This window comes from Geotrypetes seraphini, chromosome 2 (genome assembly GCF_902459505.1).
Source record: "Geotrypetes seraphini chromosome 2, aGeoSer1.1, whole genome shotgun sequence".
Classification (NCBI taxonomy): Eukaryota; Metazoa; Chordata; class Amphibia; order Gymnophiona; family Dermophiidae; genus Geotrypetes; species Geotrypetes seraphini.
In genome coordinates this window covers 260654570-260677866 of record NC_047085.1, presented here as the reverse complement: position 1 = coordinate 260677866, position 23297 = coordinate 260654570, and the positions used below count along the sequence as shown (strand labels likewise).

The 23297-nt window shown below is 40.3% G+C and overlaps 1 protein-coding gene across 1 annotated transcript in view; it reads right to left on the bottom strand.

Moving 5' to 3' along the window:
* Positions 1-399: 399 nt before the first annotated feature.
* Positions 400-23297, bottom strand: part of MIEF1 (mitochondrial elongation factor 1) — a 47615-nt gene continuing 24717 nt past the window's right edge. The window contains exon 6 of the mRNA XM_033929505.1: positions 400-3749. Within this exon, the coding sequence (XP_033785396.1) occupies positions 2937-3749 (813 nt within the window). The 3' untranslated portion in view covers positions 400-2936. The remainder of the gene's footprint in view (positions 3750-23297) is intronic.

The following is a 23297-nucleotide window of genomic DNA, read 5'->3' as shown; positions in this document are numbered from 1 at the left end:
CTTTATACATATACAAAGAAAATGCTGCTGTCTAATAATGTGAAAGGCAAGAGTGTGTTCCAGACTGTGTTTCTATTTCCTTCCTTACTCCAAAAAGTGCAAAAAAAAAAAAAATATTTCACAACTGGCAAAATGGCTTCCCCAAAAAGTGAGAAGGGCTTGATAGCTAGGGCAGTGGTCCACTCCAGTGTAGCTAGTGCCTGTACATGGACTGCAAAGCCTCTGGAAGACAAAGGATAGGTTTATCCATGGATTTTTCTAAGTGCTAAAGGCAAGTCTGTGGCAACACGAAACCTTGCTGGTGACTCATACAAAATATTGTTATTTAAAAAAAAGAAAAACCACTCCTTCATTAGAGATAGAAGCCTTTACAAAAGCCACCAGTCAGCATTCTAAAAATAATTGCTTTCAGAGACAAGTTTATTTGGGGTAGATCAGGGCCCTGAAGAATATAGAAAAATAAATAAATCCCTATCAACATAAGATTGAATTCCAGTGCCAAAAAGCTAAAATAGACACAGTAAAAACTGTTTATAAGGTCCTTCGCTGCTAGATTCAATACTATACTGGGGGACAAACAGTTTGCTAATTTAATCCCAAACCAGATAAATTCACCACCAACACATGATTCTATTCATCAATATGCTGTATGACCTAGAAAATCATTTTAAACATATCAAGTAATTGGAAATAACTGTAGAAGATATGGTAAAAGTTATATTTAGAAACAGTATGACCCTTAAACTAGTCCATGCACTGTACAAGGGCCTCTCTATTACAGTTTTTCTCTGCTGTGGTACACCAAAAAGATATGGGATTTTAAGGAAAAACTCAAAATGAGGGAATTCATTGTGAGCATTCCACAGACGGACTAATACAGGAGGCATGCTGGCATAAGAGAACAGCGCAGGCTGAAGCAAGGGAAACATTCTAGGTTCATATGGTGAAAGACAGGATGAAAATTGTTTAAAACAAAACATTTAGCACAAATCTGCTCTAAAATTGCAACAATATTAGATGAGTTCAAGAGGTGCTAAAACTGATTTATAGTTTGCATAGAGAAAACCATCTCTGAAACTCTTCCCATGAGCCTCCCACCATGTAGACTATTCTTTACCTGGAAAGCACACCGAGAGTATTTACTCACAGAAAAAAAGTCATTTGGCTGCATTATTTACCTATCCTTTTTAGTCAGGGATTTCTCACCTCATCCCTCCACCAGCAACCACAGCAGGAGTTCTTTGGCCGAGGCAGAGCAATTTTTCATAGAAAATTATTGCATTCCTCCTTTTTAGTGACATTTCGCTTTGCTGAGCTTTTCCAGATTTGCAAGCAAAAGAAGAGCATGGAGACCAGTTTTAAGTGGGGGAAAAACAGGATCCAGGACATAGAATCTGTCACCTGGGATAAAGGTGTCTCCCGTGCTGTTTTGATCCTCCCATGTTTTTTCGAGGTCAGAGTTATGTATGTAAACAAGCTTATCAGAATGCAATGGCAGTTCCAAATTCATACTGCAAACGGCTTACAACCCGCACTCTACACTCCTTCTGCTTGTAGCAACGGAGATGTTGGCAATGGTACATAAAGGTCAGAAGCAGGGCACACACATCCCCCACATCTTCTCTCGTTCTAGATAGCCAATCAGGTCTCTAAAGTGGTAGAGCTCACTGACTGGACGTGCATTTATTTTATGCATATTTATACCAGCAAAATATCCAAAACTCATTGCAAGCAGTGCCTCTTACCCAAGGGCTGAATAATTAACAGTATGATTTGTTATGGAAGGATCGATTCATGAGTTCTTATTGTGTACACAATGCTCTCTTCTGTCAGAAAAGACAGATGAATATACTATGTAATTGGAATAGTCTGGAAACACACCTGTTAACACTCACCCCACATCAACCATCAAATTTTCTTTGCAAGTTATTTTTGAAGTTCATCGACCCAAATGTACCTTCTTTCCTCCCTGAGCCCTCTGCAGCAGACGCACTGAACAGAGTCCCACAGCTGATATTGCACATGCTGGTATGGGATAATATCTGCGTCCTGGTCGGCATGCACCTGGGGGATAAGAATGTGTGATAATCTGCGACACTTCCACCTCACAGTACTATTAGCAAAGGCAGGTGTAGAGTGTAAGAACAGGTCATGTGTGCTTGGAAAATACCGAACCTGATCTCTGAAGTTCACTTCTAGGCTTCCCTCATCGGTCCCCCTATATCTTAGAACATTTCCTCCATAGACCCAAAAAGGAAGAAAACCTTTAGTACTACTGATCCCAAGTACGTACACCTGCAAGCTACTTCAATGAAATTAGCAAGAGGGAAAAACAAACAAACAAAAAAAAAACCCCACCACAAAGAAAAGCACCTTTTCTATTTCTTCTTGTGTTCCTAGCTCCCTAGCAAAATAGCAACTTCCTCACTGGGTGCTTTTGCCTGGACTGCTGCTTTTTCATTAAGCCACTCTCACTGCCTCTTTTTTGGCATCTTCCTTTTTAGAAATATTTACTTTTTCCCCTCTGGAATAAAATACTGAGCATACCATACATAATGGCAGAATTAAGAGTTGGCTAGGAGACAGTTTAAGCCAAGGCAGACAATCATTAACCAATATTAGAAGTCACAGAGCAGCCAGGCAGCCAGGCAGCCAGCCAGGCAGTGAAAAGTGTTTTTGTATCCTGTGGCCTAAGGCAGCAGGCATAATCCAAAATGCCCCCTCCAGGAGCCAGTAGATTTGACTCCCATGATCACTATGTGCCGTGCCATGCCAGTCTGAGAATCCTGACTCTTGCACTCTTAAGCCCTTGGTACTTAAAGGGGCACTGAATGCTTGAGAGTTGTTCTCAGTGAACAGATGCCACTGTTCCTAGAGCATGGCATTCTCACCAGTTAGCTATCAGTAGCCTTTGGTGCAGCCACCAGACTACCACCTTATGTATCAGTCTTCAGGAGCACCTCAGGTTCAGACAGGGAGGAGTACAGGGTGTAACCCAGCTCATCCACTTCCTCAGGGGTCAGCTCACAAAACAAATTCACTTTGGGGTTCACTGCAGAGGGCAAGTTGCCCCGTTCTAGATAGCCAATCAGTTCTCGGATGACCTGCAGGAAGCGGTCAGCCAGGGCATCATGTGACCAGCATAGCTCTTGATCACTGACATGCAGAATCACATTAGTCAGCTGGGAGGCATTTAACCGGTTCAAGGAGGGTTTGAACCTACAGATGGCTTTGAGAATCTTCAGGCAGATGCAGCGGCACCCAGAATCTTGTTGGTCTGCCGCCCGCAGTCTTGCCGTCTCAGAGGCTCGCAGGCTTAGGCGCCACATGTTCCCATACTCAGCAAAGCGGTGAGGCTTGGCAATCAGCACACAGTCCTCCATGACCAGGGTGGGAAGGAAATCGATAAATAGTCTGCGTTCTGCCTCATACTGGACCTCTAGGATTAGGGTCTCCGAGGGCACCACTGGCCGAATAATGTAGTCCAGGAGGCTCCCAATGGCTGGCCAGTTGATGGAACCTGCTACCACCTTCTCAAAGTTCTCTACCACCACCTTGGGCGAAAGGTAGCCTCCCACAATGCAGCGATCCCAGTAACTACTACCTTTGGGGAAGTATTCTGGGTTCTCGCGCCGCACCAAGCAGAAGCCTGGCACGTTCATGATGGTGTCTTCTCCAGGGATGCAGGACCACAGGTTCCGCTCAACCACTAAGGGGACCATTAGCTGGATGTGATCAGCTGTCACTACCTGCAACCAAAAGAAAAACAGATGAATCCAAGTCAAATCCCAAGTACTGAGGATGGCATTTCAAGAAGAACAACTCATTCAATATCTTATGTATTCTAAATGAAATCAGCTATTTTTCTGTCAGGTTACTAACATAATCATCAGTAGGGGAAGGGCAAGGAAGGAAGTTTGTTTTACATCTTCTACTGCTTTAGTAGAAGGACAGGCAGACAGGCGCTCTGACTGGCTCAAAGAAGCATGCAACACTAACTTCAAGATACAAATTACCATCTAGCTGGCAGCTAGACTTTGCCACCCCAACCCTTTTGGTACAAAAACGTTCCATGTCTACAATAGGATGTGAACAAATAATAGGAACTGAGACCAGTCTTAAGAACAGGATAGTGTGGTAGTGAAATTTACATCACTGATTTTTGTTAGATTAAGATCTTTTGGTTTTATATTTGTCTTTTACTGATGTAATTTTTTTTCTCGTAACATGTTTATGTTGTAAACTGATTAATTCCTCGTTGTCAATAGAAGTATATCAAATTAATAAATTCAATCAATAACAGACAAAAGGACAAATATGAATAGTCCACAAAGTATAAAAGCTGCAAAGTATTAAACAAATGCTTCAGGAAAATGCGGGCAGAATAATGGAGGTGAAAGAGGAAGTAGTGAACTTAACTAAGCAAATGGAGATCGCAAACCAGAGAGTTTCAGTTGGAGATAAGAGTGGAACAGACGGAGCTTAATGCACAGCAGTGTAAGAAAGACAGACAAACTATACAAGAAATGAGAAAACAGCTTGAGGACTATGAAAATAGGAGAAGAAGAAAGAACGTGAGAATTTTAGGTTTGGTGGAAGGGCTTGGAAGGGGGGGATACTGTTCGGTTTTTAGAAGGCCTTTTACTTAAGTTGTTGCAGTTAAATTCAAAAAGCCCGTTGGAAATCGAAGGTGTAAACAGGATTCCAACAAGGCAATCAACAAACCAAGTGGGCCCAAGACCATTAATTTTTAATTACTACGTTTTCAGCAGGCCCTCGAAATATTGAAGTTGGCAAAAGCTGATAGAAATTTGAACTACAAGGGTTCTAAGTTGATGTTAGTGCCGGATTTTGCAAAACCGACAGCAAACACCCGGAAGCAGTTCCTTATGTTAAGGCCACAAATGAGAGAAAAAGGGATCACATATGGTCTATACTATCCAGCAACGATGCGAGTTACAAGTGGAAATAAAACATTACATTTTGATGATCCTGAAAAACTAAAAGATTTTGTCAAAAACGGAGCCAATGTCTATATAGATTTGATATGAGGTTTCTGAATTTAGAAATAATAATACTGAATTTGGATTTATTAATTGGAGAAAAATAAAAAGGATTTTATTATTCTGAAAGAAAAGAAAAGTAATTCATGAATTGAGCACTTGTTGGTTCTGAATGGTATTGGTCATTCCCAATCGCTTCTTCAATTATTTGCATCAATATTTAGGATGGAGGAGTATGGATATAAGGATCTTATTGCTGAGTTGGTCATTACACAAACGGGAGTTCAAGTCATATCGTTCGTAATTCGGAAGAAATTGAAGATCTACCAGATGAGTTACAGTTATTGCCAGCGTTTCATTCTTAGAGACTGTCTTAAGAAAACATATGTTCATGCTTTGGAAGAAGTGAATAAAAACACATTTTCAAACTTGGACAATGCAGATGCAGTTGCTAAAAACGGGATTTTGAGAAGGTCCTGAGCAGGAACATTTTTATATTAGGAATCTGGAGGACTTTACAAATGTGTCCGTTGGGTTCAACGGAATGGAAGTTATTTAGTCTGCAATACAGAAGAGATCTTTAAATGCCTAATATCTGTTTTTGAGTCATATGGACATATATGTTATTGTTTGTCTGATATGTTGTCCATAGACATGCTTTTATTGTTTGTTTGTTTTTTGCAGATTCAGATATTAGTTTAGGAGGTTAGTGTGTATGGAGTTACTATCAAAATTTATTTTTGTAGGGTTTTTAATTGCATAAATATGTATGAAGATGGTATTACATCAGAGGTTTTGGGAAAAAAAAGGTTTGGGAAAAAAGAAAAAGTTAGAAGTAATTGGATAAATTGATATTCATGAGTGATTAAATTTAGAATTTAAAATATAGTATTAGTAAGGATAAGACTATATGATAAATTTGTATGCTCTAACAATAGAAATGGTTATTTTAATTGTAGTAAGTAACAATAGATGATCTTTATTACTTATTGGGTGTTAATTTCAAGTGCTGGGATTAATTTTCAGATAGGCTGTTTTTATGACATATTACTTAAGATAATTATTGATGAAGTTTCAAATTTATGAAATTTTATGGATGTACACTACAGGAAATATTCATTGATGGTAAATAGGAAAGGGGGAAAATAAAAATGGGGGAATAAGATGAGTTTAATGGGAAAAGGGAGTGTTATTGATTTTATTTTTATCTCCCTTATGTTATTTAGAGGATGGTTAAGGGATATTTAATATTTTATTTAATGTTGTGAGAAGGCAGATGAAAGTTTTGGGGAAGGACTCTAAGAATGGATGGGGGGTTGATTTATTTTCAATTTTATCTGATGGGAGGGAATTATTCCCATTGTTAAGTTAATTTGTGGGGTTATTTCTTTAAAGGTTTGAATTTGGGAAGGAAGAGGTACAGTGACATGGGGGAGGGAGTATTGTGATTACTAATCCTATGCGTGCTCCAAGGCAGTCATTTTATTGGGGGGGAGAGGAGGGGTTCTTTTTTAAATTAGGGACTGGATGTGTAGGGGAATTATGAATTTACTGAGACAACAGTATATTTTGTGGAATTTCCTGTGGTTCCTTTTTATTAAAATATTATAATGGAATTAAAAAAATTTTCATTAAATGTTAATGGCCTCAATCATCCAATTAAAAGGAAGAAAATGCTTTATTTCATGAAACAGAAAGCGGATATATGCTATCTCCAAGAAATGCACTTATCGGCTGCAGAATCAAAAAAAATTAGAGGGAGAGTGGGTAAAATATTGTGTTTTTTGCCCCTGCTGTAGAAAAGAAGGCTGGGGAAGCAATTCTGGTGCATAAGAAATGTTCAGCTGTGTTTAAATTAGTTGCTGCAGATCCATTAGGAAGATGGTTACATGTGATTATGAGCTTGGGAAATAATACGCTGGTGCTATTCAATGTATATGCCCCTAATTCGAATCAAATTGAATTTTTCAAAACTCTGCAAAAGTTGATTCTACTACTGGCTGCTTCTAATATAATAGTGGTAGGGGATTTTAACGCTGTTATGGATCTATTGATAGATTAAAAAAAAAAACTAGTAAGGTTATGAAGTCATTAGATTTAGAAAATCTTGTACAATCTTGTAGTTTGAAAGATATGGCGGATCCTTCATTTTAATGAACGGAAATTTTCTTTTTGCTCACATGCTAATCTAATCTAAACCTTAAGTTTATATACCGCATCATCTCCATGAGAATGGAGCTCGACACGGTTTACAAGAACTTAAAATAGTGGGTAGAGAAGAAGAAAAAGGATTACATGAACTTATGTGTAGAAGGGGGGAAGGATAGAGCTACAATTTGCTGAAAAGCCAGGTTTTCAGTTGTTTGTGGAATAACTGAAGGGAGCTCAGGTTCCGCAGCGGGGTGGTGAGGTTGTTCCAAAGACCTGTGATTTTGAAGAGAAGGGATTTTCCCATTTTTCCTGAATAGTGGATGCCGCGTGGAGAGATCAATTAGTTCAGCAGGTAACAAGAGCCATCATAGACCCAATCATTTTGTCAGACCATGGTGGAGTTTGGATTGACTTTTGCTGAACAAGATAGTACTAGACCTGTGTGGAGATTTAATAATACATTGCTTGCAGACTCAAACTTTCTTGAAGAATTTCTTGAGTATTTCCTAATTAATGCCTCAAGAGGAAATCTCCTTAGAAACCTTGTGGGATGCTTTCAAGGCAACCATGAGGGGGCAAATTATTTCATACTCAGCATATGTTAGGAAACAGCTAAAGAGAGAATTTTCTAATTTGGAACAAAAAATTAAGGTTTTAGAGCTAAAATTGGCTGAAAAATGGGAACAAGTTACTCTACAGATACTGCAAAGAAATCTCATATAAGTACAATGAGATTTCTTCGCAGTTGGTCAGGAAAGATTTGTTTTTTCAGCAGGCCTTGTATTATGGAAACTCGAATAAAGTGGGAAGAAAGGTAAAAATTGTTGCAGTCAAAGATGAGAAGGGGGATACCCATTCTCAAATTGGAACTATTTTAAAACAATTCCTGAACTTTTATAAAAATTTATATTCTTCCGAGCCTTATTTAAATAAGGAATTAGGATTAGAATTTTTACAGTTAATCAAGGGACCAAAAATTCCCGAGCATGTAAAAGGAGCCTATATCACTAAAAGAGGAGCCTATATTGCTAAAAGAATTACAAACAGCATTGAAATGTCTTAAGAGTTGGATCCGCTCCAGGTGGTGATGGTTTCACTGTAGAGTTCTATAAATCATTCCAAATTACCCTATTACCACATCTATTAAAATTATATCAGGTTGCATTACAGGTACTATGGCATAATCTTTAACTATAGTTTTGCCGAAGCCAAATAAAGATCCTATGTTGGTTTCAAATTACAGGCCTATTTCTTTGATAAATGTAGATGGGAAACTTCTGGCTAAGTTATTGGCTTTACACTTGGCCAAGGCTCTCCCTCATATCTAACAATACCAGGCTGGCTTTTCATATGTTAAATTTAACAAAAGCCATGGAAGATCCAGCCTTCTCTTTCTCCTTAGATGCAGAGAAGGCATTTGATTATGTGGAATGGACCTTCATATATCAAGCAATGGATTGGTTTGATATAGGTTCGGGATTTATATAAATGATTTAAACTTTGTATAGCTCCTCTGCTGCTAGATTGTATATTAATAATAATTTCTCAGAGCGTTTCTGTTTGCAGCGGGGAGTTAGACAAGGGTGTCCTTTGCTTTTTGATATTGTATTGGAACCCTTGTTATTAGCTATTCAACAGGCGGAGGCTATTCGGGGTATTCCTTATGCAGGTCAGGAATACAAAGGGCTCCTTTTACGAAGCCATTTTAGCGGTTTAACACACGTAATAGCGCACACTAAACTGCTGGCTGCACTAGACGCTAAAGCCAGCATTGAGCTGGCGTTAGTTCTAACCGCGTAGCGCGGGTTTAGCGCGCACTAAAAATCTGCGTACGCTAAAACTGCTAACACGGCTTCGTAACAGGAGCCCAAAGTCTCTGCATATGCAGATGTTTTGCTTCATTTGAGAAACCCTGAAACAACCATTTCATATTTACTGGATTTGATTGAGAAATTTGGGAAATTTTCAGGATACAAGATAAACTGGAGTAAATCAGAGGTTCTTCCGCTTAATGTACATTGTACAAAAGCTTTATTTGATTCATTCCACTTTCTTTGGAAGGAAGAGGGTTTAAAATACAGTGGTACCTCGGTTTACGAGTGCACCAGTTTGTGAGTGTTTTGCAAGACGAGCAAAACATTTGCAAACTTGGTGCCTCGTAAACTGAGCTTGCCTCGCTGTACGAGCGCCCCCCCCCCGCGATCTGGCATCCCCCCAGCAATCCGGCATCCCCCCCCTCCACCGCGATCCTACTTCCCCCCACCCCCTCCGAGCAATGACACTTCCTTTACCCGACTTGGCACCAGTGCCGGTGCCCGAAGATCCTCCCTCTTCTGGCGCGGCCTGGGCTGGGCGGTGCATCGGAGATCCTCCTTCTTCTGGTCTGGGCTGCACTGGCTTTGAGCATTTGCGCATGCTCAAAGCCAGTCCAGCCCAGCCCAGACCAGAAGGAGGATCTCCGATGCACCGCCCAGCCCAGGCCACGCCAGAAGAGGGAGGATCTTCAGGCACCGGCACTGGTGCCAAGTCAGGTAAAGGAAGTGTCATTGACTGCTTTGGGGGGGGGGGGGAAGCCAGATCGCGGGGAGGGGTTTGGAACAGCGTCGGATTCTTCAAGGGGGGGTAGAATGGAGTAGCGCCGGTCGCCTCGGGGGGGGGTGAGGGGAGGAGGTGGAACCAATCAAAACAGTTTCCCTTACTTCCTATGGGAAAACTTGCTTTGATATATGAGCAATTTGGTTTACGAGCATGCTTCTGGAACGAATTATGCTCGTAAACCAAGGTTCCACTGTATTTAGTTATCTGGATGAGACAATGAAAGTAAATGAAAAATCTTTATTGCTAAAGGTCACAGAAATGTGTGAGCAATGGAACCCCTTATATCTGTCTTGGTGGGGGAGAGTTCAAACTGTTAAAATGATGATTTTGCCTGTGGTTTGTTATCAAATGGGTATGTTACCAGTTTTTTTTTCCGGGGTCCTTTTATAAAAAGTTAAATAGTATACTGATGAAATTTATTTGGCTGGGTAAAGTTGCAAGAATTGCTTTAGTATTTTTACAAAAAAAAAATTGCGGAGGGTGGGGTAAATTTTCCTAATTTTTATAGGTATCATCAATCCTATATTGTGCGTCAGGGATCCTCCTAGAGCTCATGGAAAGTCTCTCAGATTGGTTATGGTTGGAATGGCAACTCCCATCTCCACTGCGATTAGGTCACGTTCTAAGTATCAAGATGCCTAGGTTATATAAAGAAAATAGAATATTAGTAGATACATGGAAAACCCTAAAATGTGTGAATAATTTAACACTTATTCCAGTACATAAATCAACATATCAAGCCCTATGGCTGAGCTCCAAAATTCAAATTGGCAGATTTAAGGTCATCTGGAAATATTGGATGAAAGCAGGTATACGTACTTTAGATGATTTTATTTCTGATGGTAAACTGCTTGACTTTTCACAATTGCAACAAAGTTTGGTCTTATTAAATCACAAAATTATAGATGGTTACATTGAAGCAGCCATTCAGGTGAGGTTCCCTGAATGGAAAAAAATCTTAGTAATCAGTATAGTTTGCCGTTCTTGTGTTTCAGGTGGACTTTCTGGGACACCAGGCCGCTCAGTGGTATAAATCAATATCTGGATTTTTAAAAAAATAAGTAACCAAAAACTGGTCTACGGGACATTTGGAGCATTGAGATAAAGCATCAAATTACTGCGTCTCAATGGCCATGAATTTGGACTTGGAGAATGAGATGTACAGTGTCGGCATCTATGAGACAAACTTGGTTTTTCTTGTTACATGGAGCATTTTTGACCCCAGTTCGTTTACAGAAATTAGATAGTTCTAAGCCTAATAGATGCTGCATTGTCATCTTGAAGCTGGGACTTTAGATCATTTATTATTCTATTGTCCATTGATACTTGCTTTTTGGAAATCAATTTGGGGTCAAATAAATGGTTTTAGAAAATTTGGTTGCATTATCCTATGATACTGTGTTATTTGGTACATCAATGAGGGCTAAGAGTCAAATATCATCTAATAATAATAAGCTATTACTCATTATAACAGGGGTTGCCATACAACATATAATGAAAAATTGGGATCGTTTTGAATTATAGCTTTTGGTGGAACTCTCTATGTCACATATTTAAAGTGGAAAGGGTAATTGCCAAGCAGCAGGAGAACATTAAGAAGTTTCAGGATATTTGGGATCCATTAAGAAAATACTGTAATGAATGAATATAATTTTTTCCCCTTAAATATGCACATCCAGGGTGGGGGTATTTTGGTTTTCTTTTGAGTGTAAACAATGTGGGGCGGTGAGGTTATTATATGTTTTCTTGGGTTTGATGAAAGTTATTGAATAGGGAGGGGGAGGGATATGGGATCTGAAATAGAATTTTAGAGTATTAAGTGATTTATTTAAGTACAAATTGATGTTATATATTGTTTCGCTTATTGTAAGTGTTAAAAATGAATAAAGAACTTTTTAAAAAAAAGAAGTTCAAGGCGCACTATACATGGTATTCAATTGTCACAGCAATGCCATCATCTACTATGTAACATATTATGTTATACAGTAATGAAAACGTGGAAGGACTTCACTATCGCCAATCCATCAATGTCATTGAAAGAGTGATGAAAGCTGTTAAGCCAGAAATAGTGAAACTGTGCTGGAAGAATCTTTGGCCTGAATGTGTAAAGGAGTTTATTTATTTATTTATTCAATTTTCTATACTGTTCTCCCTCGGGAGCTCAGAACGGTTTACATGAATTTATTCAGGTACTCAAGCATATTTCCCTTTCTGTCCTGGTGGGCTCACAATCTATCTAATGTATCTGGGGCAATGGGGGGATTAAGTGACTTGCCCAGGGTCACAAGAAGCAGCATGGATTTGAACAAGGAGCAGCATGGATTTGAACCCACAACCTCAGGGTGCTGAAGCTGTAGTTTTAACCACTGTGCTACACTCTCTTTACCACAGAGCCGGTCTAAAAAATTACAGAAGACACTGTGGACTTGGCAAAGAACATGGGTGGGGAATAATAATAATAACTTTATTCTTCTATACCACCACAATCATGCCACTTCTAGGCGGTTCACATCTAAGAGAGCTGGACAATCAGCGAGTTACAATATGCAGATAGTCAGTGAAATTACAGTATTCAGAATCTTAAAAATGCAGTGAATTACAATACACAGTTTGTTTAGAATTTCAGAGGGGACATTTAGGAAAAAAAGAATTGGAATTAGTGTTTGGAGTAGTTAATATTTAGGTGATATATCTGTCGAATAAGGCAGTTTTTATGACTTTCTAAAAGCGACGTAGGTCAGTCTAGCTCCATTAATGTAGTTGTCTAGCCAGTGTTGTTGTTTGTTTGCTTGGTACATAAAAGTTCTATCCAGAAAGGTTTTGTATTTACAGCCGGTAATGCTTGGGTATGCAAATAGATTGCAGTTTCTGGTTTGTCTTATGGGACTGTATAATATGAAGTGAGATTACAAGTATGTAGGAGCTAGTCCCCAGACAAGCTTGAAGCATATGCAAGAGAACTTGAATATTATTCGTGCCTCGACTGGCAGTCAGTGCAGCAGTCTGTAGTAGGGGCTGACATGGTTGCTTTTTTTAAATCCAAATATCAAGCGGACCGCTGTGTTCTAGACAATTCTAAGTTTCCTCACTGTTTTTTTTGGTATACCCATATAAATGATATTGCAATAATCCAGTGTAGAAAGTACTAGTGATTGCACTAGTAATCTAAATAATGGGTCAAAGTATTTTTTGATGGTCTTTAATTTCCATGTCAGGAAACACTTTTTTACCACTAAATTTGTGTGTTCAACCATTGTCAAATGTGTGTCTAATGTGACTCCCAATATTTTTATTGTTTTAGTAATCGGGTAGTCGTGATCTTTTATATGTAACGTTGTTTTGGTAATTTTGTCCCTTGGGCTTGCAAGGAAGACTTGTTTTTTCTGTGTTTAGTTTAAGCTTGAAGTTGATTGTCCAGAGTTCTATTTCGGTCATAATATGAGAAATGTATTCTGAGGTCTCGTTTGTTATGCTGTTCACTGGGATTAAAATGGAAATGTCATCTGCATATATGTAATAGTTTAAGTTTAGCTTTTGCAGTAAGTGTCCTAGGGATGAGATGTAAATGTTGAATAATGTAGGTGATAGTGGTGAACCCTGTGGTACTCCCGAGGGGTTTCTCCAGGAGTTTGAGTTTCAAGATATGGATCTGGGGGATATTCAAGACTTAATTCATCAGCTCTGGTATCTATTAACAGAAGATGACCTAATGGACCTGAATATTCCTGAAGGAGAGGCAATACCAGATGAAGAAGAAGTGCCAGAGGACAAGTTTTCAATGAACAATATTGCGGAGGGTCTGTGTAGGTTCAGTGCTGTCATGGACTATTTTTATAGCATCAACTCGTCCAAAGCAAGTGACTGAAAGTGCATGTAACATTTAAGGCGCAATCACGTAAATCAGCCCTGTAGCTGTTGTAAATGCCTGCACCTAGATTTATTTATTTAAGTATTTATACACTGTTTATAGCTTAAACGGTTTACATTCAGGTGCTCAAGTATATCTCCCTATCTGTCCTGGTGGGCTCACAATCTGACTAATGCACCTGGGGCTATGGAGGACTAAGTGACTTGCCCAGGGTCACAAGCAGCAGCACGGGGTTTGAGCCCACAACCCCAGGGTGCTGAGGCTGTAGCTCCAACCACTGTGCCACACACCCCTCCTTACACATGTAAGTGGAAGAGTGGCCTAGTGGTTAGGGCTGCAGACTCATCACCCTGAGGTTGCAGGTTCAAGCCCAGTGACCCTGGACAAGTCACTAACACTCCATTGCCCCAGGTACGTTAGTCATATTGTGAGCCCACCAGGACAGATAGGGAGAAATACTTGAGTACCTGAATGTAAACTGTTTAGGCTATAAGCAGTGTATAAATACATCTAGGTGCAGGCATTTACAACAGCTACAGGGCTGATAAGTGATTGCGCCTTAAATGTTACATGCACTTTCAGTCACTTGCTTTGGTAATCTCTACGTAAAGTAGGCGTCATGACTAGCATCTTTATTAGGTGCTCTGTTTAAGAATTACTGCCTGAAAGTGGACAAAGTCACATTATTGGGCCTATTACACACTAGGATACCAAGGGAACTCCAAGAGGTTCTGGTGAATCCGCTGAAGAATCTGTTTAATAGATTTTGCAGACATGTTGTTCTGGAGAAAGATGTATGCTGTTCCTCTCTATGAAAGTGGTAATAGGGTGGAGGCTGGAAACTACAGACAAGATAACAACTTTAGTAATGAGAACATTAATGGAGACCCTCTGCAGTAAAATAACAGTAAACTATCTTGAATTCAGATGGTTGCAAGAGCAGAGGCAGTTACACATGGTTTTATGAGAAAGATCACATCAAGTGAATCAAGTTATTTCTTGAAGGTGGATGTTTACTTGATCTCAGTAAAGTTTTGATATTGTCCTCCACAGGAAGTCCATAAATAAACCTAATGACTTAGAGAAGGACAGAGGTGATAGACTAGATCAGTGATGGCTAACCTTTTTGAGCCCGAGTGCCCAAACTGCCGCACAAAACCAAAGAATTTCCTCAAAGTGCCAGCACGTCAATTAAACCTTAACAAGATTTTAGTATCTAAAAACTCTTTATAAAGTTGCCTGAACTATGTAACATCATTTTTAAAGGTTGGAATCTTTGTATTGTCAGAGAATCAATTTGATTCACAATCCTTTGGTTTTCATTTCAATTTATTGGCAATTAATGTTTTAATGATTTCATTCAATTTAATGAATTTAGAAAGAATTTGATTCAGTTATACAATATATTTTAAATGTATTATTCACATAACATGTCAAATGTATCCTGAGTAAAAAAAAAGATAAACTTCTTAAAACTGTTAACTGTGTCAAGACTCGGTGTGCATTCCCAAAGAGTCTATACATGTTTTTTTGTAAAATTTACAATCAAATTAGAAAATAGTTAAATCATTACATTTCTAATAATATGATGTAAAGAAAACAAAAGAGCTTTCAATTAAACCAACCGTTTTTATTGGAAATTCCAGATTGGAATACAACAGGGCCATGTAAAGTCCCTTTTTTAAATAACATCTTTAAATAATATTTAAATAACTTAGAAAGTGTCTTAACTGCAAACTGAAAACACTGCTTCATGTAAACATATGCATTGGGCATGCTCTGAAAAAAATTAATGTGATTTTTGTTGTTGCATGCATGCTGATAACTTGTCAATCCTTGGCTCATAGTGCGTTAATTTCAGAGCAACACATGCAGCACTCATGTCATCCGTTAATCTGTTTCTAGCATCAGATTTTATTTGATTCAAAGCCGAAAACAGCTGCTCACAAGCATAGGATGACCCAAACAAAGTAAGAAGAGCAATCCCAAGTGCTTTCATGGACTTAAAATTGTCTGGCAGAGAATTCCACGCTTTTAGGATTTCATTTTCAGAACTGCTAGCAGTGATTTCATTTGTCACCCTTTCACACTCAATACATTCAAGAGCCGCACGCAGGTCATTGAATTTACTTTTCCAGATAGAGCTTTCTTGAAATTCCAGTAGCTCCATTTCCAAATTTTGAATATCCAACCACTGTAAGCAGGAAAGATCAAGATCTTCAAATGTGGACTTTTCTGGGGACGTTATAAATGAAAGGGTTGTCTCCATCTTACGGAACTGAGAAAATCTTTTACTAAAATTCTCCTTTGCTTCGGCTACAATGGTGGAATATGCTTTGTGGATTTCCTGGTGTTTTTTATGACTGTCCACAAATGTTGTAGAATTATCCAAATGTATTTTTAGGTTGGGGAAATATTTTAGCTGTCCACTCTCAAGGTCTTTTTCAAAAACATGCAATTTTCTCTCAAAAGCTTTGATGTCACTAAACATGCTTTCTGCTGTTTTTCCCATGCCTTGTAATTTTTTGTTTAGTACATTAAAGTGGTTAGTAAAATGTGTAAAGAACATGAGGTTGGTAAGCCAGGCCATGTTGGTGAGTTGAGGATAGTCTTCCCCCTTTTCGTTCATAAATAGCCTAACTTCTTCCAAGCAGGCCACAAATCTCTCTAACACTCGTCCTCTGCTCAGCCACCGGACATTATTGTACATCAGTAAAGTGTTATATTATGCCTGAATCTCATCAAGAAGGGTTTGAAATTGTCGAAAATTAAGAGCACGCGCCATGATGAAGTTCACCATTTTTGTTACATCTTTGAGGACATCGTCAAGTTTTTTGCCGCTTTCTTTGGCGCAGAGAGCCTCTTGATGTATTATGAAGTGAAATTGAATCAGTGGATGTTTTGCTTCCTTAGCAAAGAAATGAATGAATCCTGATGTTGTCCCCACCATGCTAGGTGCTCCATCGCTAGTAACTGAAACCACTTTTTCTGGACTAATGTCTAGTGATGAAAAAGCCTCCATCACAGCATTGTGGATATCTATCCCTTGTGTTCTTCCAGGCAAAGACAGCAGTTTTACCAGCTCTTCTCTCATGATGTAACCAGTAGCATAACGCAAAATGAGCGCTAGTCTTGCATGGTTAGTAATATCTGTACTTTCATCCAAGCACATGTAGTAGAAGGGTGCTTTTTGTAAGTCGCAAGTAAGCTGTTGACTAACATCAGCAGCCATTCGCAGAACCCTATCTTTTGCAGTATTTCTGCTTAGCGGCATCTCAGAGATGCGCTGCACAATTTTATCCTTGTTTTGGAAATCATGGAAGAGTGAATTACTCCCAGCCAAAATTGCCTTTTTAATAAAATCTCCATCAGAGAGGGGCTTACCATGTTTTGCCATGCACAGTGAAATTTGAAAGCTGGCAACTGTAAGATGATTAGTTTTTGAAAGATAGTTGCTAAAACTAAGAGACTAGGAGTGATATTTCTTTAATTTTCCTACAAGGAACTCTTTTTTTTGAGCTAAACCAAGTTCAGCAACACTGTTATGGTTGGATTAAAGTGACGTTTGACACTTGATGTGCGAGACACAACACTTTCATTACACATAATACACAATGCTTTCCCACTGCATTCAATCACTCCATATGTACTCTGTCCAGGCCTTTTGGAATGGTCTTCCACTATCTGTTTTTGCTTTTTTTGCTGTACTCATTTTCTTTGTTCAAGACTTCAAGTCTACAAAAAGATAAAATTTGTATAATAAAAAAAATCTAATGAAGTGCTATATCCAAATCCGTCCCCATAAAAAAATATGTGATTGGGGAATTTTACTAATTGTAGACATCCGTTTTGGTCAAAAAATATACTGTCCGGGTGAAAACCGGACTTGTGCAACCTGAGTGTATGGGAAAAGGACTTTTATTTTTCATTATTGGAGCCTTTGTTATTTTATTATGATGTTTACAAAAGCACTGTGAAGGGCCACATATACACGTTACTGTTTTTTGCTATATTGAGTTTTCCATAAGGTACAGCACAGAGGATTAGTGTGTTGGTTGTTCAGAGAGCCCAGCCCTCCTCTCAGCTTACTGAACTTCTCTATGCAATCATCATAAGCAGCTTTTTTATTTCCTCGAATTTAGCATGTCCCCCATGGAAGATACAGAGGTTTTTACAGAGGAGCACATTATTAGACACATTAACATCCCCCCATATCCTCACCTCTCTAGCATGGGAGCACTAGGAACTGTTCCTGATTACAGATGTCACATGTGGAGTCACACTACAGCCTCACTGAGTTCCTGTGACAGACTCAGTGTGAAGCTTCTCTTCCTCCCCCCACTTCCCCCTCACACTGCCTGGCTCATAGGATACTAAGGGGAAGACAGGCAGGCTAAACATCCACTCACAGGACTGCAGCCAGCACAGGAGGATGGGCCGCGGCCCACCGGGACAATGCCCGGTCCTCCCAATGGCCAGTCCGGCCCTGTTGCCAGGTGAGCTGCAAAGCAGACACCGGCACACTCGCTTCCCGCCGCGCCGCATATCTTAATTGCGGACTAGAGAGTTGCGCGGGGACAGAAATCCCACCCATCCCCACCCGTCCCCGTGAGGAATCCCACCCGTCCCCGCCCATCCCTATAAACTTCAGAAATAGTTATTTCATTTAATTATGCTACTGAATTAAAGGATCTGGTAGAAACCCATTTACAAATAAGCAAAAAGACTATTAATTTGGAAATATTAATTGGGAAGAATACACACTTTGTAAACAGGTTTCTACCAGAGCCTCTTTTGTTTATAAATTTTTATCAACACAACTAATATACTACTTTATCCTGAAGCAAAAAAAAAAGAAAAAAAGAAATAGAATTCTTTTCCTACCTTTGTTGCCTTGTTTCTGCTTTCCTCATGTTCTCATTCAGTTCCTTCCATCCACTGTCTCTCTTCCTTCTGCGTCTTCCATTTGCTCTGTTACTGTGCCTCTCCCTTTCTCCCCCCTTCCAAATTGGGCTTCACCCATCTTCTTCCCTCCGCTCCCCTCATAGTCTGGCATCTCTGTCTTCTTTCCTGCCATCGTCTTCTCCCCACTCTCTCTTCCCCATTTCCTTTCAGCATCCTTCTCCCCCCCATCTTCCCCATGTCCTGTCAGCGTCCTTCTCCCCCCTCTGTCTTCCCCATGGCCTTTCAGCGTCCTTCTCCACCCCCCCCCCGTCTTCCCCATGGCCTTTCAGCGTCCTTCTCCACCCCCCCATCTTCCCTATGTGCTTTCAGCGTCCTTCTTCCCCCCCGTCTTCCCCATGTCCTGTCAGCGTCCTTCTCCCCCTTCTGTCTTCCACAAATGCTTTCAGTGTCCTTCCCCCCCACCCCGTCTTCCCCATGGCCTTTCAGCGTCCTTCTCCACCCCTTTGTCTTCCCCAATGCTTTCAGCGTCCTTCTCCCCCCTCCTTCTCTCCCGCCCCGGGTGCAGCACAGCCGGCCAGGTCCCCTTACTTTTGTGGCGCTTCCCCGACCGACAGACCGACAACAGCCCTGGTCTGACAAACCTCCCTGCCCTTAACCGCAAATCTAAATTTCCTTCTTACAGCTGCGTGAGCGCGTTGTACAATTTTTTTTACATAGTTCCCCCCCCCCCGACGTCCGATTCATCCCCCAGCCCTGAAAGCCTGATGCTCCACCCCGAAGGACTGCTTGCACTCCCCCCCTCCTTCAGCGGTCCTTCAGGGTGGGGCATCAGGCTTTCAGGTTGGGGACAGGACTTCAATGGGGGACAGGCAGACCTTCAAAGGGGGACAGGCAGAAGGAGATTTAAATTCATGGAGCAGCATGCACGGTATACGCGTGTGCGCGCTATATAATAATTTGTTTACATAAATTTAGGTTTCCCGTGCGCTATACCCGTGTGCGTGGTATATGCATGAAAATACGGTAATCAGCCTTTTGGCAGCTATAAGAAAATGCAGTTAAACATTTTGGGCGCAGAAATCCTTCTGTTATAAGGCTCAACACCTGTGCCAAAGCTTTTGCATATACTGGACCTCAACTTTGGAAAACCTTAGCTCTTCACTTTAAATATGAACATCTTACTTTTAATAAGCTCCTTATAAACTTTGCCTCTTTAAATCAAGCCTTTCCTTCGTGATGCAGGGAACATACATTATCAACTCCTCAACTGACCTTTTTTCCCCTCCTCCTTACAGCTCTCCCTGAACTTTTAGTGGAATGGAATATTTATGTTTATTAAGATTTAATATACCACTCAGCATTTCACTGACCTAAGTGGTTTACAATGCAACAATTGATTAAAGAAAGGAACTCCATTAAAGATAGGAAAGATAGAGATAAGATACGTATATCCTAACAAGCATTCAATGAGGATGAAAACAAAGATTACATTAAAAATAAAAAAATTAGTTAATTATAAAATTAATTAAAAATGATAATAGATAATAAAATAAAAAATTCCAGTCAGATCCTAGTCCAGTGGAGACAAAGAGACCCCTCAATGCTGGGAAAGTATGGAAGGCAAACAGTAACTTGGAAGACAGTCAGGTCCAACTCCAGCATCCGATCCTCCACTTTCGGCCCCAGCCAGCTGTTTTCTCTCCCCTCTCTGCCACCATTCCTGATCGGGCTGTGGTGGAAGGTGGCTCCTCAGAAGCACCGTCTCCGAGCTCACTTTGATGCGCCGTCCTCCTCCCAACCAGCCTGACTCCAACGACGGAAAATCATGATTTTCAGCAGTGCCTCTTGATTTGAAGGAAGAGAGAGAGCCGCCGCCTGTGAAGAAGAGCTCCATGCAAAAAAAAAAAAAAAATGCCGCCGCCTTCTGAGGTGAACCACGCTTCAGCAGCACTGTCGATGTTTCTGTCTCTCCGCCCAGCTGATTTCCTTCCTTTCCACCAGTCCCAGCACCTGGCCACAAACCCTCCAAGCAGGTCTGTGCAGCCGAAAAGTCAAAGGAGCCAACTCCAATCTCTCCATCCGAGACGGCACCCCAGAACCGCCACCGTGGAACCAGATGGCGGTAGCAGGCAGAGAGCACCCCTGACCGTTAGACAGGAGCCAACAATCAGATCGATCTTAATTTTTTTTTTTTGAGGAGCTATTTACTCCAGGGCCAAAAAACAGATTAAGAGTAAAACAGATCATATAAAAGAATAAAACATAAAACATAAAATTTTGAAAACAAATAAGTAGGGTAAAGGAAAAAAATAAAATAAACAGGGTGAGGGAGACAGCACAGCTGATGACTTAACTGGCCGCCATCTTGTTAGAATAGAATGGAAAACAAAGATGAAAATGCCTTTGTATCGCTCTGATATGGCCACACCTCAAATACAGTGTGCAATTCTGGTCACTATCTCAAAAAAGATATAGCAGAATCAGAAAAGGTACAGAGAAGGACAATGAAAATGATAAAAAGGATGGGACAACTGCACTATAAGGAAAGGCTAAAGCGGCTAGGTTCTTCAGCTTGGAGAAGAGATGGCTCAGGGGTGATAAGATAGGTCTATAAAATACTGGAGTAGAGTGGAAAGGGTAAAAGTGAATCACTTGTTTACTCTTTCCAAAAATACTAGGACTAGGAGGCATGTCCAACATGTAATTAAACTCTGGAATTTGTTGCTGGAGAATGTGGTGAAATCAGGGTTTTTTGTTTTGTTTGTTTATTTCTCACCCGCCCTTATCCAGGGCGAGTTACATATTAACATACAAATTAAAACATTTACATTTGTCATACAAAACACTTCAAGGACACACTATTAACAAATTGCATACTTACATATCAAATCAAATTACATCAGCGACAAATATAATTTAAGGCCAAAACTGGCCAAACCCACACATATCAAAATATAAAATTCTATAAGTCATACAAGATGCCTCAATAACAGACATCATTAAACTAAATAAAACAAACCAGACCATCGAACGCCTCCGTGACCAGCACTCATTTCCTAAAAAAGTCATCCATAGGTCATTATTGATATGGTCATGGGAAATCCATTGCTTATTCCTAGGATAAGCAGCATAAAATCTGTTTTACTACTTTGGACCTGGATTGGCCACTGTTGGAAACATGATATTGGGCCTGATGGACCTTTAGTTTGTCCTAGTATGGCAATATGGCAATTCTTATGTTCTTATATTTTTATAGTGTTAACCGCCTAGCTGCCATTTGGCAGTAAATCAAATAAAAGGAAATAAGGAGTAAGATGCTGATATTCACGAAATCAAGTTAAGAACTTAGAATTATTTGCTGATGGTTTCAAGGGAGGGATATAGTGTGACAAGAAACAGCCGGAGCTGAAGATATATACAGGAGTATAAGTAGAAGAAAAGGGTACTAGAGTACTGTGATTACAGTGGCCATAAGACAGCGAAGACAGTCTAGAGGAGTAACCAAATTGGTCTGCATCAAAGGCCCTGTGAGACTTAAACATCTAAATATATCTACCCTAGAGGATGACACGGGGACAAATTTGTCCCTGTCCTCGCAGAGACTCTCTTGCGGGGACGGGGAAAAAAATTTGTCCCCGTGTCTACCCTAGGTAAAAAAAAAAAAAAAAGGGAGACTTAAATAACTGGAGAATATTAATGCACAAGAAACAAACCTTCAAGAGAGAATGTTCTAGAATGACAAGTCAAAGTTCTGAGGTGAGACAAACACAGTAAGGCTGGTGAAACCATGGACACCCTCCTGGTTTGGCTGGCAGGAGCTAAAAGACACAGAATAAGCTTAGAGCAATAGTCTACAATAAGTGGCCCCTGCAGTCCATTTTTGTGGCCCTCCTATCCAGCAACCCCCACTGCTACTGTGGGTAGAGAAAAGGCCTTATGAAGCTCTGTTATATCACATGTGCCTGCATGGTCATACTGATGCGCTGGCACAAAAATGCCTGTCTACTCGCCTCTCCCTGTGTATGTATGTACATCAAGGTGACCATGCAGTCACACAGGTGCACCTCTGCTCCAGCTCAGTCCCAAAAATGTAAGCCAAGTGGAATTACAGGTTTACTGGTTGCTGGTGAACATACAACTCCTTTTTTAATATTGGCTTGATAGGTTTGAAAATTAGAGAAAAGGTCTGTGGTACTTTGCACCAAGGTGGGCTGACGGGCAGCAATGGAATATAGGGCCTGTGTTGTGTGCACCCTCATTGCTTGCACTTATCTACATGACGTTACACTGTTGGAAGGCATTATGCTTGTAGAATCAAAATTAGTATTTAAAATTACATTTGTAAGCCTAAAACCATTGGGCAGCCCCCAGAGCTCTCTTGTTCACTTTGTGGCCCTCTACATGGAAAAGGTTGGAGACCACTGGCCTAGAGGATGCTTACCTGCTAGAAGCATAGAAAGAAGGCATGATTGAGCCACACATATTAAAGCATCCACAGCACCCCATACCTGTCTGATTCAACAATGGGCATCTTGGCTGCCAGGATGTGCAGAAAAGAACTGCGAAAGCTTTACAAGACAAGTTTCTATGAAAGCACGATTGAGCTGAATGTAATTCATAGCATGATGGTTTACAGCATACTTTGGGGAAGACAGAGGGGGAAGAAGACGCTGAAAGGAAATGGGGGAAGACAGAGTGGGGAGAAGACAAATGGACTCAAACAGTTTGGTCACAGTGAAACTTGCTCACCTTAGAATTAATTTGGTGGTGCA